At 35.1% G+C, this 17,205-nt stretch overlaps 2 protein-coding genes across 2 annotated transcripts; one reads left to right on the forward strand and one right to left on the reverse strand.

Annotated features, from left to right (window-relative positions):
- The first annotated feature begins 8,706 nt into the window (after positions 1–8,706).
- Positions 8,707–13,174, forward strand: LOC147549835 (KH domain-containing protein At3g08620-like). The gene is made up of 7 exons (XM_086666704.1): positions 8,707–9,242; positions 9,378–9,466; positions 10,295–10,437; positions 11,457–11,573; positions 11,878–11,994; positions 12,126–12,269; positions 12,683–13,174. The coding sequence occupies exons 1-7, from the start codon at positions 9,163–9,165 to the stop codon at positions 12,830–12,832; spliced, it is 840 nt and encodes a 279-aa protein (XP_086522830.1). The 5' UTR covers positions 8,707–9,162; the 3' UTR covers positions 12,833–13,174.
- Positions 13,175–15,474: 2,300 nt separating this feature from the next.
- Positions 15,475–15,909, reverse strand: LOC147549836 (eukaryotic translation initiation factor 1A-like). Its single transcript, XM_086671075.1, has one exon. The coding sequence runs from the start codon at positions 15,907–15,909 to the stop codon at positions 15,475–15,477; it is 435 nt and encodes a 144-aa protein (XP_086527201.1).
- Between the last annotated feature and the right edge of the window lie 1,296 nt (positions 15,910–17,205).

The following is a 17,205-nucleotide window of genomic DNA, read 5'->3' on the forward strand; positions in this document are numbered from 1 at the left end:
TGAATCAAGCATCCACTTATCGAAGATCTTCTCAGACACCTCTGTCACCGAGAAACATTCGTCCGCCTCTTCTGACACATATCCCGCCTCTTGCATCTCTTGTTTCTCCTTGTAGCCTTCGTTCTTTTGCTTCAACTTTCTCTTTGGACAAGTCGCTTTAAAGTGGCCAAGCTCACCGCAACTAAAGCACGTTTTCTTGAAAGAGCCTCTAGATTTGGATCTAGATTTCCCGCCCTTTCCCTTTCCCCTTTCATTACTCCTCCCCCTCGTTACAAACAACCCTTGTGCTTGTTCTTTGTCTACTCCACCCGACGCCATACTGCTAGTAGCAACCTTACGAAGGTCATCCGCTAATAGCGAATTTCTCGTCTCATCCATGGTTAGACTATCACCAACAAGCATCAAAGTTTGAACAAGGTTCTCATAGGATTTAGGTAATGAAAGTAACAATATGAGGGCTTGGTCCTCATCCTCAACCTTAACATCAATATCCTTCAAATCTGAGATAATCCTGTCAAACCTATTCACATATTCCTGAATAGAAGAACCCTCTTCCATTCTACATGTGAATAATTTGGATTTTAAGTAGACCCGATTCGTTAAAGTTTTCGTCATGAAACTGCTTTCTAGTTTTAACCATACACCCGCCGCCGTTGTTTCTTCGTCTACTAGGAACGCCACGTCCCTCTCAAGACACAACATAATGGTAGCCCGTGCTTCGAGGTCTAACTCTTCCCAATCCTCATCTGACATATCTCCTGATTTCTTTCCTGTCAACGTCTTGTGTAATTTCTGCGAGGTTAACAGATTCTTCATCTGCATCCGCCAATAAGAAAAATCGTTTTTCCCATTGAACTTCTCTATCTCATATTTCCCTGCTTTGACCGTACCACTTCTCGATCCCATCTTCTCTTCGTTCAATCTCAACAAGGCTCTGGTACCAATTGTTATAACTGAAAGTCGCGGAAGCTATAGAACCTATCCTAGAAATTGATCCGATTATGAAGATTAATCGAAAAGCTAAGTCAAAATCAAATATGCGAACAGAATTTAACGAGGTTCGGCTTTAAAGCCTACGTCCTCGGGCGAACAAGAAATCTTTATTGAAGGATAGATGAAGACGACTAACACAACCCGCAAGTTCGTCCCAAGATGGTACCGTATAGAATTTAACCTTCTATACTAGATCTTCGACGACCGAGAAATTTAACACCGCTCAAAACTATGAACAAAAAATTTCTCTCTCACTTGCTCTCTCTCTTTAGCTCTCTCTAAAGAAGAGTTGTTGTTGTTTGTGTTGGTGTGTTGATTACAAAGCACTCAACCCCTATTTATATATATTATAAGCCAAAAAATTGGAAACTGCCTATTGAGCCAAAAAATTGGAAACCATCCCAATTTTTGGAAACTGCCTATAGCTGCCTCTTAAACCTCCTCTTCAATTTTTAGAAACTGCCTCTTACAATCGAGATTGGAATCAAACGAGAATTCATACAGCGGAATGCTACAATCAACTAAAATTTTAGTTACTGTGCTTCGTTAATGCATTAGTGACATTCTCTCTACTTTTAATTTTAAATTATTAAGACTTATAAAGAACAGTCTAGGAAATATGTAGTAATAAGAGAGGGCACATCAATTTCTCGATCAAAACTTAGATTATGCTGTGGGCAATAGCTTTGCTTTTTGAAGGCAGACTTTTTAGAACTATGGTCAGTGTTAGTGTGTTACAAGGTTGTGTAAGCTCAACCTTCTATGTTGGTAAGGATAGTTTTTAAGGATTTTTTAGTGAGAGGCCCAAAGAATGGAGGGTAAATAAGCATTACCTCCAGGCCAAAAAAAAAATTAGAACTCAGTCCAAATTGTCAGGACAGCTCACAGTTTTCTGGTTTTTATTTTATTTATCCCTCTTTTACCCCTCCACCGGAAAGTTCTGTGTTTTCTGACAATCTGACGGACGACAGCGAAACAATTAATTCCCCGTACATGACGTCATGTCAGAGAAACATTCAGATTTTCTGAAAATTCAAAAATGGCGCCATTTTTTGACGAAATTTCAGCCAATTTTTTTGGATCCCTCCCATTATATTTTGTTTCAACTCCTTCTTTCTTCTTATTTATACATCCAAAAATCATCTTCATCATTCTTATTTTGTTTTTCACATTTTATCTTCTTCATCTCTTTCAATCTCTAAAAACATAAATTTTCTTTTCGTTCTCTCTCTAAAAGTTTTATTTTCTTATTTTTGGATGTTCATCATTCTTTTTTGTTTCACATTTTATTTTCTTCATCTCTTTCAATCTCTAAAAACATCAATTTTCTGTTCTTACTCTCTCTAAAAGTTTTATGTTCTCATTTTTGGGTGTTCATCATTCTTATTTTGTTTCACATTTTATCTTCTTCATCTCGTTCAATCTCTAAAAACATTAAAGTTTTCTGTCTTTCTCTCTCTAAAAGTTTTATGTTCTTATTTTTCTTCTTCATCACTCTTATTTGTTTCACATTTTATCTTCTTCATCTCTAAAAACATCAAAGTACATAACCAAATGTCCAGTGCACAGAACCATTTCCGGTACAGGAGAAAATTCCCAGTTCAAAAGTGTCCAGTACTAAACCAAATGGCCAGTACATAGAACAATTCCCGGTGCACAAGAAAATTTCCCAGTACAAAAATGTCTAGTACATAACCAAATGGCGTGTACACAGAACAATTCTCGGTACACAAGAAAATTCTCACTACAAAAATTTCTAGTACATAACCAAATGGCTTGTACACAGAACAATTCCCGGTACACAAGAAAATTCCCAGTACAAAAATGTGTAGTACATATCTAAAAAATGACCTGTACACTAAATAGTTCCCGGTACACAAGAAATTTTCTTTATACAAATCAATGAAATACTACAAAAAATGAAGAAATTTGTTGAGATTGGAAAGAGATCATAAATAAATCTAGAAAAAAAGAACGAAATTTGTTGAGATTGGAGAGAGAAATATGTGTGGGAGAAAAAAAAATAAAATAAGAAATAAATCTGGAAAAAAGAACGAAAATGGCAAGTTGGTAAATTTTGTAATGGCAATTCTGTAAATTCGTGGAAAGTACAAGGTTTAATGTCAGGTGCATCAGATTATTTTTCAAAAAAATTCGCATTTCCCGGGAATTTTTCGGTGGCAATTTTGTGAATTTATGGAAAGTACACAGTCTGATGGGAGGCGTGTCAGATTATTTGTCAGAAATTTTCGAGTTTCCCGGGAATTTTTCGATGGTCGTTTCGTAAATTTCAAAAAGAAGAAGGGTGTTTCGGAAATTCCACCCCTAGCCTGATTTTTTTGGACCTGCCCCTCATTCTTTATCTGCAGTGGGCCTGATACATATTGTTGGACTGATTTTGGGCCTTTTGCCCAACCCCTCTTCTACTTTTAACACTTGGGCATTCCACAACTTTAAAAAGTGTCACATTTATCTCATTATAAGCGACACTATACTTCAACCTCCAACTAATACACGATAGCATTAGCATACATATCACCTAATTAATAAGTAGAACCTATTGTGGTAATTGAAATTTTTCTAATTTTCATATATTCATACAGTATAATCTCGATTCATGAATAACCTCGCCAAATAAATAATCTCTCCCGTACCAAATTAGGTGAAGGGGCTGAATGTATTAACCAACAAAAAAAAATTAACCTCCTTAAATGTATTAACCAACAAAAAAATTCAATTAGCACAAAAGAAAACTCTCCCACATCATCATGCAGTGGGTAGAAGAGTTCCCCATTTAAGAAGGTTTTTTGATATAATTTCTAAAAAATTTAAGTGGCACTCTAAGTGTTAGAGTTTGAGTTTCCCATTGAAGATGTTCTAAATAACCCACAAAAAAGCTTGAGTCCTTAAAAGCCCCACACAAACATAAGTAATTAATCACTAAATTCCATATACTTTAGTTTCACCAAAACACCTTCCATCTTTAATTCTTTTAGGGTTAATTCTGTTTTGGTCCCAATTTGTGGTAAACTCGTTGTCTTATGTCTCATAAATATATGATAGCTCGATTTGACCCCCAAAAGCCAAAAGAAGGAGTACAATTTTATCTACAAGTACTTCTGAGGGCCAAAATGAAATTATTCCTCAAAAACTTTAGAGACATTAAAGCCACCTCATATCTCTCTCTCTCTCTCTCTCTCTCTCCCTCTCTCTCTTTGACGCAGCGGAAAACTGATAAAAAGCCTTAGAACTCCGTCTAAAGACTATTGAACCGAAATAGATAACAAGAAAACTAAAATACTGAATTTTATTGATTGAATGAATGACTGAAACAACTTCTAAGCCCTCATTATATAGACTTAGGGTTTCCTAATCTTGGTCAAACTCCAATAGAAACTCCTAAAAAAAATAAAATACTAGAATAGTAGAAATCCTAAAAAAATAAAATACTAGAATAGTAGAAACCTAAACTGAAAACAATTACCAAAAATAGAAAAAAAACTAGTAAAAGTCCGTTTTGAGGCCCTAAACGATGGAATTTGCCCCTCAAAGTGGGCCCGTTGTGACGAAGCGACAACGAATGACCGGAACGCTATTTCGCACCATCCCTCAAAATTTCGTCCAATTCCGACACCCGTAGCTTCGATTTTGGCCGTTTTAGTCTGTCACCCTTGTATTTGGCCGCTACGATCTCATCCATGTATTTCTCGGCCAATTCCTCTACATCACTCTCTCTCTCTCTCTTCCACTTCTCACCTTTGTCTTCCATTTCTCACCTTTGTCTTCCACTTCATCTCTCTCGCCACCTCATCTTCTTCGATGAAGGTCGTCGGCCAGCTAAATTTACTAGTGACCTTCAAACTTTAATTTTATTATTTCTTCTTTATCTTTTTCTCTTCTTCTTCTTCTTCTCTCCGTCTCTTCTCGATCTCTATGTATATATCTGGCGAAAGGGGAGGAACCACTTCGTCGGAGATATATAAGAGAGAGAGAGAAGAAAGAAGATAGAAGGACAAGGAAGAAGAAGAAAAACAAGAAGAAGAGAAAGCAGCAGAAGAGAGAAAGAAGAATAAATATAAAAATAAAGTTTTTTTTTTTAGTTTGAAGGCCCCCGAAAAATTTGGTCGGACGACAACCTTAGTCTGAGAAGATAATATGGTGCGAGATAGATGAAGTAGATGAGAAGGTTAATGAAATGGAAAAAAGAGGGATAGATGAGGTGACTTTAATGTTAATAAAATTCTTGAAGGATTTCTTCCATTTCGGCCCCTAATGGTACTTCTGGAAAAAGTTAAAAATAACTTGGTTTTTGGGGGCCAAATCGAACTGGCAGACTCTATATGGCTAAAACTGTGAGTTGGTCATAAATTGAGAGCCAAGACAATAGTGACCCTTTTTCTTTTTGTGCATGTATAATTTCTTAAAATTGAAGTAACACATACATACAATGTTATCAGCGACGATCCAAAAATTGGTCATCAGTTGACTAGGTCCATAAGTCAAGAAAAATGTCAAAACCCCAATGGGTCAACACGTGTCAAGTCACCTAGGGGTGAATCCGAAAGAGCTCTACTACTCAAGCCCAGAACTGGGAGGTCAACACGAGTATCTTAGGCTCCTAAGGCCTGCTCTAACTCTAAATACAATCAGGTTTGCCCTGGATTTTAGAGAAGTAAAGGAGGTCAACTAAAGTGGATCCAATATCTTAATCACGAACCATGAGGGTAAAAGCTTGCCTATTGTTTTGCGGACTTAAGTCTTAATCTAATCCGAGATCTCGGACCAAAAATATCTTAAGTGTTTAAAGAGCGTAGGATACAAGAATTTCGTGGGAAAGAAACTTCTCCACTAAAATCTACAAGATCAATAATAAGATCTATTTGAAATACCCAATATCCTTGAACCAGGAAACTTGGTTTAATCGAAGATATGAGATAAACTCAAAGAAGCAAGTTAAATCTCCCACGCAACAAAATAGTACTAGTTTTAATCCAAGATGGCGAATTTTTGCCACCTCAACACAGTCACCAATCAACAGTCAGTCCTAAATAAAGCAACTGACACGTCTAAAAAAGGCAGAATCACGAGTTGAATCTCAAGCTAATACAATAAATGAAGATCCAATTTCTAAATTCGGAACTTCATATTCATTAATTTAACTGTAAGAACATCTTACTAACTTGAGCATCAGAGAGGTTTTCGAATTTTATGCGGTTTCACCCCCACAGTTCGTGAGGACCAATTCGAGATTCAACAAATCAGTCCCTTTATCTGAATGATAACCTAAAATCAAATTTAGACATCATCAATCAGTAGTGTCTATACATAGTACAGTGTACTTAGTCCACACCTGCATGTATTCCTAATATATAGTCTCACAGAATGATTAAGTTTTCATAAGAATTAGGCCCATTACCCTCAAAGTATATTTATAAATTAAATGTAAAAACACTAATTATAAGAAAAACATAAAAATGTAAAAAAGTTACTAGCTAAATAAATAAATATTTATTTAAACAACCTCACCAAAATGAATATTTTTTCTGTCTAGGTTTTAATTTGATACCCAAATTCTGGATCATACCACTGAAATTATCTATCTTTGACATCTTGGGATTAGAATCTTCACTATAAGTCTATAAGATAGTAGTGAATATATGTAGTTTACATGAGAGTAACTTTTCTTTTTCTTATTTTTATTTTTGTTAAAAAGCAAGTAAGTTTTTTTTTGTTGAAAGTTATAGGAGAGTAATTGATAAAGCAAAATAATTACAACTTCAGTAAAAGATGTGAAACCTGCCTGGTTAATTAAGAGTCCATTAATACCTTGAGTAGGAACCTTTGTCACCAGTACATTCTTAAAACCTCTTTCTTTTTACCAACAAAGGTACTTCATTCACATTATTCTTGTCATGTTATAAGAAAATCCTGCTTTTGAAGTATAATTGGTCAAACTGATTCATGATATCTATTTAACATAATAATAATCTTAAATTATGAAAAACCCTAGCTGTCCCGAAGAAAAATTTGAAGTTTTCTTTAATTAGAAGTAGAAACTATCTAGGGGGGAAACGTAGAAAGCTTATTTTAAGCCATACATACATCAATTTTGGGTTCATATTTCAAACTTGAACCAATATTTATTACATAATTCCTCAATTTTGGGAAAACAATAAAAATTTAGAGTACAAATTTCGAATGGAGATTATGTGTTTTGACAGATGTTTGAGAAAACAAAACTTCTTCTATCTCATCTCCACCCATCTCCAATCACCATGTCCGGCTAAAATATTCGACTACTCCTCTGGCCTCTCAATTTCTTCTCTTTCTCTTTCCTCCTTTCTCCCACCACATCGGCCATTTAGCTTTTTTATCTCTCTTCTACTCCACCTATCTCTATGATTTGTTTGTATTTCGCAAAAAACCCTCGAAGGATTTCGCCAAAAATCCTCTTTGAGGTCTGGTTCCGGTGAAGGAACACTTCCCTTTCGCGGGAACAATGTTTGTGAGAGAGAGACAATGAGAGATCGATCAAGAAACAATGAGAGATTTAGAGAGAACATTGAGAGATCAAGAGACATAGATAGTGAGAGTAATAGAGAGAGATGGTGAGAGAGAGAAGGAGAGAGAGGGTAACAATGAGTGAGAGAGCAGCATATAGGAGAAGAGAAAAGAGGTGGCAATAGTGGTTGGGATGGTAGTGGTGGTGGTGGGAAGTTGTGTTTGTGAAGGTGATAAAAAAGATGAATATTAAGGGGCAATATTTGATCAAGTTAATTTTTGAGTTAAAAAATAATATGCTCCAAAAAATTGTACAGAAAACCATTAATTCCCTAGAGAATTTATTTTAGGGAAATTATTCTTTATGTCTTAAAGCAGCAGCTAATATCTAATGCATATTTTTTCAGCTTACAAAAACAAGACTGAATTTGATAAAAAAGAGCGATCCAAAAGTATTAAATTTAATTACAAAAACAAGACCAAATTTGATAAAAAAGAGCGATCCAAAAGTATTAAATTTAATTTATTAGCAAAATGTACACAACACGCACATACTCTAGTGGATGGGTTCTTATTTTAGAATTGTATTTGGAAAAAAAAATCGTACAAAGTTGTAATTTCAAAATATAGAAAAAATTCATTCTATAAAAATTGAGATTTACCAAAAAATAAAAAACAAAATTTTAAATATTAAAATAGGATATTGTAACATCTTTTTAAACTCCATTCTATCTTTTAAAACAACAATATTGGTTGTTCATCCCATTGTTATCTAGTTTTTTTTTTTTTTTGATGAGATACCATTGTTATCTAGTTGCTTGTAGTTTATGAACTTCCCCCAAATCATTTTAGGAAAAAAATGTTACTAAAAATTATAGTCACACTACCAAAATATAAACTAATTTCCAAAATTTCAATAATTTTTTCCCAAATAATACAACAAAATCATAATAATATTTGTGGGCCAAATAAAGACATATCGATACGGAATTAAAGGCCACCGACGTGGCCTAATCATCAATCACACACACAGTAACTATGACCTTCTTAAATACTGTCCGATTTAAATTCAATATAAAGAAGTCATTTAATCTAACGGCTATTATCTATCAATCAGAAGAAATGATTGTAGGGCTAAACTTGGTGGGTGCCACAATCATTACGTAAACAACAATACCACTGAATTATGTTTTCTGATGCCAACTCATCATCATGTAAAATTATGTAAAGTTATAACTTTCTCTCTCTAGAATTTTTGGATCTTTCTCTCTCTAAACTCTCTAGAGAGAGAGAGAGAGAGTCTCATCTCATGGCCAGTTCAGTCTGAAAAGTCTTTTACTGTAAATCCCAACAGTAACTATCACAACTTTTTGACCTTAAACCCACACATATACACACACAACTCAATCAGAAACTGACCTATTTAAACACAAAAAACTTACTTAATTTTCTCTCTCTATACTTTCTCTCTCTTCTATGAAAGGGGGGTGGGTATCTATTGAACATACCTTATTCATCCTTTCTGCAACTCTCTAACTCACAATAGTTATACAAATTTCTCACTCTCAATCACAACAACCCCTATTCTCTTCTTCTTTCTCTCTCTCTAAGATCAATACAGAAAGGGTACTCCTTCTTCTTCTTTGTTGTTCTTGTTATTGTTTAGTCATGTCAGGTTTATACTCTCATAATTTTTCACCAGCAAGAGCTGTTTCTCCTCAAATAAGAAACACCCCAGATATAGATAGGTAATTCTAATGAGTTTGATTTGATTAAAACTTTGATTTCTATCTTGGGTTTTCTTTGATTTTGGTTTTAATCTTATTAATTTTGATTGATTTGGGTGTTTTTGTTTTGTGGGTGTTTTTTTTCTCTGTTTTTAGTCAGTACTTGACTGAACTATTAGCAGAACATCAAAAGCTTATACCTTTCATGCAAGTTCTTCCTATTTGTAGCAGACTGTTAAATCAAGGTAATAAATGTTTTAATGGGTTTTTATTTATTTATTTTGATTTAGATCTATATTTTAGATGATTAAATGTGTTGGTTTATAGATTAATATATTCAAGATATGCTGAATTTTATATGCATATAAACTAATTTTAGATCAGATTTATTGTGTTCATCTTAATTGATTCTACTTGCTTGAGTAGTAATTAGAAAAACTTGATGCTTAAACTCAAGGTTTTTATACTGATTAAGACTTTAATGGTAATTCATGTTACTATCCGGTGGTCGATGTCTTTTTATTAGGGTTTAATTGTCCCTCTTGTTCAAGTTTGGATTGGATGAATCAATGTGGTGTTGGGTTCAATTTTTAACTCTGTTTATAACCATAGAAAATCATTTTGTAGTAGAGGATATAAAAAAAATTCGTTAAGATGGCAACCCGTAAGTGGTAGATGGTATAGACGGAGCATAACGGGTATGTAGAAAGGATGGATTCGGACTTAGCTGCAACTAACCGGGCAGGCTGAACTAAGTTCCATCACTTCCTAGTAATAGGCTCCTGAACGATACATGCTCTCGCCTTTCAGACAGATCTTCTTCGTTCCATATAAATTGCCCAATGAATACGTAAGAAATAGAGGGAAGTAGTGTTTATAATTCGAATTAGGAATCTAGACATGTCTTGAGGTCTAAGCTTTTCTTCTTAAGATAAATTTTCTCTTCACTAGTTCTTTGATTCATTTTATGTTTTGATAATTTATTTCGTTTACTTACTCTTGTGATTTGTAGACTTACGGAAATGAGATCGTCGTTCACTTCTCATATTTTAGCTTTCTTTTCTTGTGAATAGAGATTATACGGATATCCGGAAATCAAGGGTTCAATGAGTTTGACAGGATGCAGCATGGAAGCCCGAGCCCAATGGGTTCTCCAAATCTTATGTCTAATGTTGGAGGAACAGGTTTAGGTGGTTGGAATCCCCTTCAACAAGAGGTAACAAAGTTACTTTTTATTAGCATTGCATGTGTTACAAAAGAGAATCATTTCTACCATTATCGCAAGAGAGTAGCATTTTTAGCTACATGAGTAGGTTTTATCTATGCCGTGCCTCGTATTAGAATTTATCCGGAACCAAGTGACTGTATCAGTTTGGCTGCTAGGAGTTAGTCAAGATGGTTCATATTATTACCAATTTGGATATGGCAAGGACCGAAAGGCTCAAAATCGGTTCCGTTAAAAGTAATTCTAACCTATGTAACATTGACCTTTCCTACCCTCATGTTCTAGACTAGCTATATGCGAATTTTGAGTGCTCAGGATGTTATGATATTTGGCTTTTGCTTAGTAAATGGAATAAGTAATAAGTAAATTAACCATCTATAGATATCAATATGTAGTCTCAGAAACAACATATATTTTGTTGTTCATTAGGTTGTTGCGAAATTTTGATTCCCTCTAGCACTAAATGGCGATTTCACTTGAGTTTATTTAACAATATTGGTGAAATGCTGGATATGTCATCTTCATTTTAAATTTTAATTCAGAAATTACAAATGAAGATTATTACATTGAAATATCATTACCCACTCCTCCTTATATTGACCATGATGGGCCCTGGATGGACAAGGTTTTGGTCGTAACTTATCACTGTTGCTATAAGTTATCTTATCGCTGTTTGTTTACGGTATCATTTTTACGTGCCGTCTGGAGATATTAGAGACATTAGATTTCTGTTGTTATCATTTTACCTTAAAATGAATTGAAAAGTACGACAAATTGTAAGTGTGTGGACTGTGTTTGTATGATTGAGTATACATATTTGATCGCAGTGTCCCTTAGAAGTTCTTAATTGCAACTTTATGCTTTTTTCCAAAATATGGAGGCTATATATTAGAAGGAAGTTCCTATGAAACAACGCATACTATTGTTTCTGCATTGGGTTGATGACCGATAAAATGAATCGTTTTAAACTCCAAATGTAAAACTAAGGAATTTACTTCATTCTTTTACAGAGGTTAGGTGGGCCCCAAGGAATGACGATGGATTGGCAAGGAGCGCCGGCTAGCCCGAGTTCATATGTTGTGAAAAAGATTTTGCGCTTGGAAATTCCAGTAGATAGTTATCCAAATGTATGTTCTACTAAATTCAAGCCATTTATGTCAATTTCGTGCGCTTCATACAACATAATTGATTAGTTATTAGTAAGGATTCGCTTAGTAAGCGGGGAAGCTTGCAGTTTTGAGCATCACTAGATATATTGACACACTATTTATTCAAATACACATGAGCGAACTACAAATTGATTGTCGTACGAGCACTTCAATAGACACCAGTAGTGCACAAACAGGGTGTGAATATTTGCATGAATTCTACAGATACCGAGCTAAGCCTATGTTCCATAGTCTAACCCTCTGCTTTTATTATGGATATTAGTTCAATTTTGTCGGTCGCCTCTTGGGTCCTAGAGGCAATTCACTAAAGCGGGTGGAAGCTTCAACTGGTTGTCGTGTATACATTAGAGGAAAAGGTTCAATTAAAGATGCAGGGAAGGTATTGTATCTATAAGACTTAATATTATACTACTAATTAAACGGATACAAGGACATTGAAATTTGAATTTGGAAACATAAACGTTTGATTAACTTTCAATATTCTATGTTCCTTTGTTTTGTTACTCGTAGGAAGACAAGCTTCGTGGAAGACCAGGCTATGAACACCTCAATGATCCCTTGCACATCTTGGTAGAGGCCGAGTTACCCGTTAATATTGTTGACACAAGGCTGAGACAAGCACAAGAAATCTTAGAGGAGTTGCTGAAACCTGTGGTATTTATCTGCAACCTTTCCTTTCTCTCATTAGAAACATGAAACCAATTTTTATCTGACAAGGTCTCCTGGCTTTTTATCTTTTGTCTTGGATGACTATTCTGCAACATAAAATACTTTTTGTCTCTCCGGTTTTATTTGGAGTTATTTTTATCTCCATATGTTTATTAAACAATCCTATAGGAAAAAATTTCGAACAAGGACAAGGAATTTCTATATAGTGGCAACTCTAATAGGTGACCAATCCAGGCTAAATCGTGGGTATATGGGACCTATGTTATCACGGATTCATGAAATTTGGCCTGGGTCAACCTACTAATGGTTCCGCCACTTCGTAAACCTCCTTAATTCTGTTCGTATTGTCAACCAAATGTTTCAATTGTTTGGTAAGAGGTGTCTTCTATTTTTTGCAGGACGAGTCTCAGGATGTGTACAAGAGACAACAACTACGAGAATTGGCTCTATTAAATTCTAATTTCAGAGAAGAGAGCCCTCGACCACCAAGCGGTAGTGTCTCTCCTTTCGGTTCTAGTGGGATGAAGCGTGCAAAAACTGGGCGATAGAAATCTATTACTCTTCGAGCATATCTCAAATACTTGTGCCCCAACATACACCTCTTCATGTAATGTCAATATCAAAGAAACGGGGCTTTACTGTAACTGGCAGGTGAGTTTGTTAATGGGGATGTTTTTCCATATACATGAAAATGACATATTCGAATACAGACAACCATCGATATACTGGAATTTTCATAGGCCGAATTTGGCTTTTGTGACCTTGGGTTATGTTTATTTGTTGTAAACTTCAGAACACATATTGAATTTATTTATTATTGTTATGTGTGTGAAAAGTTTGTATTGACAAATGATTTGATGCGAAGATGATCCATGTTATTGTTGGGTGTATGTTCTTTCCAACTTTGCTAGGTCAAGTAAACATTAATAAGATTTTTTGTTAAAACTTGGCATGTTATGCTGAAATTTTCTCAATGAAGTGATCTCTTTAGCTACGTTGAATTATTCTTGAGCTAATTGAGAGATAGTCTTACAAGCTGTTCAGTGTGTGTATATATATATAAGAATCATTCTCAATGAAATTATATATTTTAAAGCATCTCCCATGGGACACTGACTTAAACTTAGAGTATCAAATAAGGTACTAGTGTTTTTTTTTTGAGAAACAGACGGCGACTTACGCTAGTCGTTACAAGGCATTGATGCACCATGAAGATGTGATAAACACGATAACCGCCTAAGTTAAACTTATAATGAAAGAGGCTTAAAGCCCAACAACATGAAAGAGCTCTAAGGTCCAACAACATGAAAGAGCCCTAAGGTCCGACATTACATATTTATACTTTCAATGTAACCCAAGTTCAATAACCATGGATTCCATCTCCCGTGGAAATCGAACTTAAGACCTCCAAATTGTTAGAGTTTATCTCAATACTTTGAGCACTCTTTCACGGAGCGATGACTAACATCCAGGGATTCGGTTAGTAGAGACATGCACTTGGCTTAATTCCAACCACGGATGAGGATACATTTCATCCATCTCATCCCACACGCAGTGGCGTGGCTGAGAATTCGGGGTCCGGTGCGGGAAAATATTGGGGGTCCTTCTCCGATAACGTTAAAATGCAATTTTCTTTTCCAAATAAAATACATTTAGCAAAATTCAAATAAGCTAAGTTAGAATTTTTTTTTTAATCTTAGATGAATCTAAGTTGTGTATTTCTTTTCTCCGCAAAGTTTGTTTACGCAAAAAACACCACACATCAAAACTAAATTTATTCGATGGAAAAAAAATTAACAATAAATATAATTCTTCAAAATTAGTCTTTGATTAACTAGTGATTTATCTATAATTAATAGTTGTTGTTACTACTAATAGTTCGAGAGAATAATGAATCGAGATAATAAACAAAAAAAATTGATGAGGGGGAGTGTATCGAACTTGTGACCTCATGCTTGTTGCGCAAAATATTTACCAACTAAGCTACAATTCATATTTTAAATTATTTTACATTTTGATGTTATTAGACTTAATTTAAGATTTAGGGGTCCTCGTCTAAATAAACATGCTTATGAAATAATAATGACATGTCGTCCAGAGTCATGGTGGAACCAACTTACCCAGTATCTACCTAAATGTCTGTGTTGGGCTACAAAATATTGACATTGGGCCTTATAACATCATAGCCCATATCAAGTCTTGTTACCCCATAAAATGGATAAAACAAAAAAAAACCTAAATTGTAGCTCAAGGAACTCAACCCACGAGCTTGATAGGAAGAGGCAAGGCACTAACAAACTGAGCTAACATGATCACACATTGGCTTTTAAATTATAAGTGCGTTGCTTACTTCGATTTTTCAAATATGGGGCCCTGGGGAAGTGGGGGGTCCGGTGCCACTGCACCGGTCGCACCCCCTCACCCACACCCCTGCCTACACGGACGGATATGCTTATGCTTATTTATTCGTAGGCGTATCATATTACGCCTAAGATGCTTGCGCAGGGGGGCTTGGGTTTTAGGGAAAGTGTTTTTGTTAAGAACCCACCTTCAATAGAACCACTCTAACAAAGAGACCGTTTTGATACATATGTTTATTTCTTTGAGTTATTTCTTTTTTGGCTCCCTACCTTGTGACCAGCTTCCTTTATGGCTTCCTGTTTTTCGTTATTTCAAATGTGGCCCCGTATTGTTAACACCATCAGGCAACTTGTATGGTTAATTTTTTTATTTTCACATTTGCCCTTCTTACAAAAATGATTTTATAATTCAAAATTGACCCCCTTTTAAATTTGGGTCAATTCCCAAAAAATTATAACTACTTTAAAAAAAGGGGGCCAAACTGGAATACATATAAATGTTTTAGAGAAACACCTCATCTCTCCTTTCTCCTCCACATCATCTCTGCACACATCATCATCTTCTCCGGCGAAGGTCGTCGACTAGCCAATTTTTTGGCGACCTTGAAACGTAATTTTTTTTTTCTCTCTGTACAACTCCGGCGAATGGGAGGACAAGAGATTTGATTCATGTTTGAAAAATAACCCTATTATTAAAGACCTTTGGAATATACTAACAATTATCCAACTAAACATTATACGTAATAGTATTATACAATAAAATCCAAATATAAAAGACAAACTCCCCAAATCAGAAAGTGTAAAAAGAGAGAGAGAGAGAGAAACAAACCCTAAATTTTATCGATATCTTCCTCTTCAAATTCGATATAATTGTCATCAGTAACTTCATCTTCTTCATCAACACCAGACATTCCTTCATTAAGTCTAGTATTTTCAGGTAATTCAGCATAAGCTTTCAAATGTCTGGCTTCATCAAGCATATATTGAAGAATAACATCAGCCTTGTCATCTTGATAATCTCTTAATCCAACCAAAATAATATCACCAGCTACTATAAAAAAAAAATTATGCATCTTTCCTCTAATATGACTAAGTCTTTTTGTTCCATCCATACACATAAATTCACATCTTCCATTACCAAGCATACGAAGAACTTGTGCGTATTCTTGTCCATCTTCTTCGAAAACAACTTCTCGTTTTTCATCATCTGCTTCATTTTTTCCTCTCTTACGATTCCGACCTCCTTTCCCCTTGTTCTTCGCCATCTTATCCCTCTCTCGCTAATTAAAAAAGAAACCCTAAATTTGTTTGCTCAGTTCTTAACCCTAAGGTCATGTTTGGCGATCGGGAATGGCGTGGGGAATGGAATGTGATTCTCGGGAATCACATTCCAAATCATTGTTTGGCTTGCGTGAATGGTGTGGGCTCGGGAATGTGATTTTCTCAAAGAGGGGTAATAGCAAATCCAGGGAGGGAGGTGGGTTTGTGATCTCATTCCCCCGAAATCACATATATTAATATATATTGACAAATCTATCCCTAACAAAATATTGAATTACCAATTTTATTTTTTTGTAGGATTTGGTATTAATAAATACTATTTATATTTATGAACAAAATTTAATTTTAAATAAATTTCTATTTAGGTTTACGAATAAAATTTTATTTTAGATAAATTTTTATTAAGATATTTATTTATTATCTTTAAATTCTAACCCTTTGATGTATCTTGTTATTATTTCATATCTACGAATTTGAAAAAATAATACTGATTTAAATATATTACAAGTTGATGTGTATTTTATGTAGTTTAAGTAAGGGTAAAAGTGAACTTTACAAATATTTACATTCTTATTCCTATACGAACAAAACACCTAATTAGGAATATGTCAAGAATCAAATTCTCATTCCTGGTCAGACCAAACATACAGTAATCTGATTCCCAGGAATCACGTTACGGGAATGTGATTCTCAGGAATCACATTCCCGCGCGCCAAACATGACCTACCAGTTCTTTCCTCTCCTTTTATGTTGAGTTACCGTAGGAAACACGAAGGACAATGTTTCCTGATTTGGGAATTGGGATTGATTCTTAATCAGTGCCAACTGCCAAGTCATGGAAGTTCAGTATTTAAATGGACCGGGCTCCGAATCTTGGGCTTGTGACAAAGGGAGTTTAGAGTCTCTCTATTAGGACGGACAAACTATATAACTTAGAGTGTCACTTGACTTACATAAATTTTGAATTTAAAAGTGACATGTCTATTAAGTAAAAGTATTTAGAGATCTCCGTATGAGAGAAAAAGTTTAACGTGTTTATGTGTAACCACCTAGAAAAGAAAAACTCAATTGACACTTGCGAACTAAGGGGGGGGGGGGGGGGGGGGGGGTAGTGGAGCAAGACTTTCGCGGACTCTTGAGAGTCCGCGAAAGTCTGAGGCATTCAAATCCAGACATTTGAGAGTCCACGAAAGTCCGAGGCATTCAAATCCAGACATTTGAGAGTCCACGAAAGTCTGAGGCATTCAAATCCAGACATTTGAGAGTCCACGAAAGTCTGA

The sequence above is a fragment of the Eschscholzia californica genome, unplaced genomic scaffold, assembly GCF_041429995.1.
Source record: "Eschscholzia californica isolate CP2 unplaced genomic scaffold, dmEscCali1.0.p SCAF_3, whole genome shotgun sequence".
Lineage (NCBI taxonomy): Eukaryota > Viridiplantae > Streptophyta > Magnoliopsida > Ranunculales > Papaveraceae > Eschscholzia > Eschscholzia californica.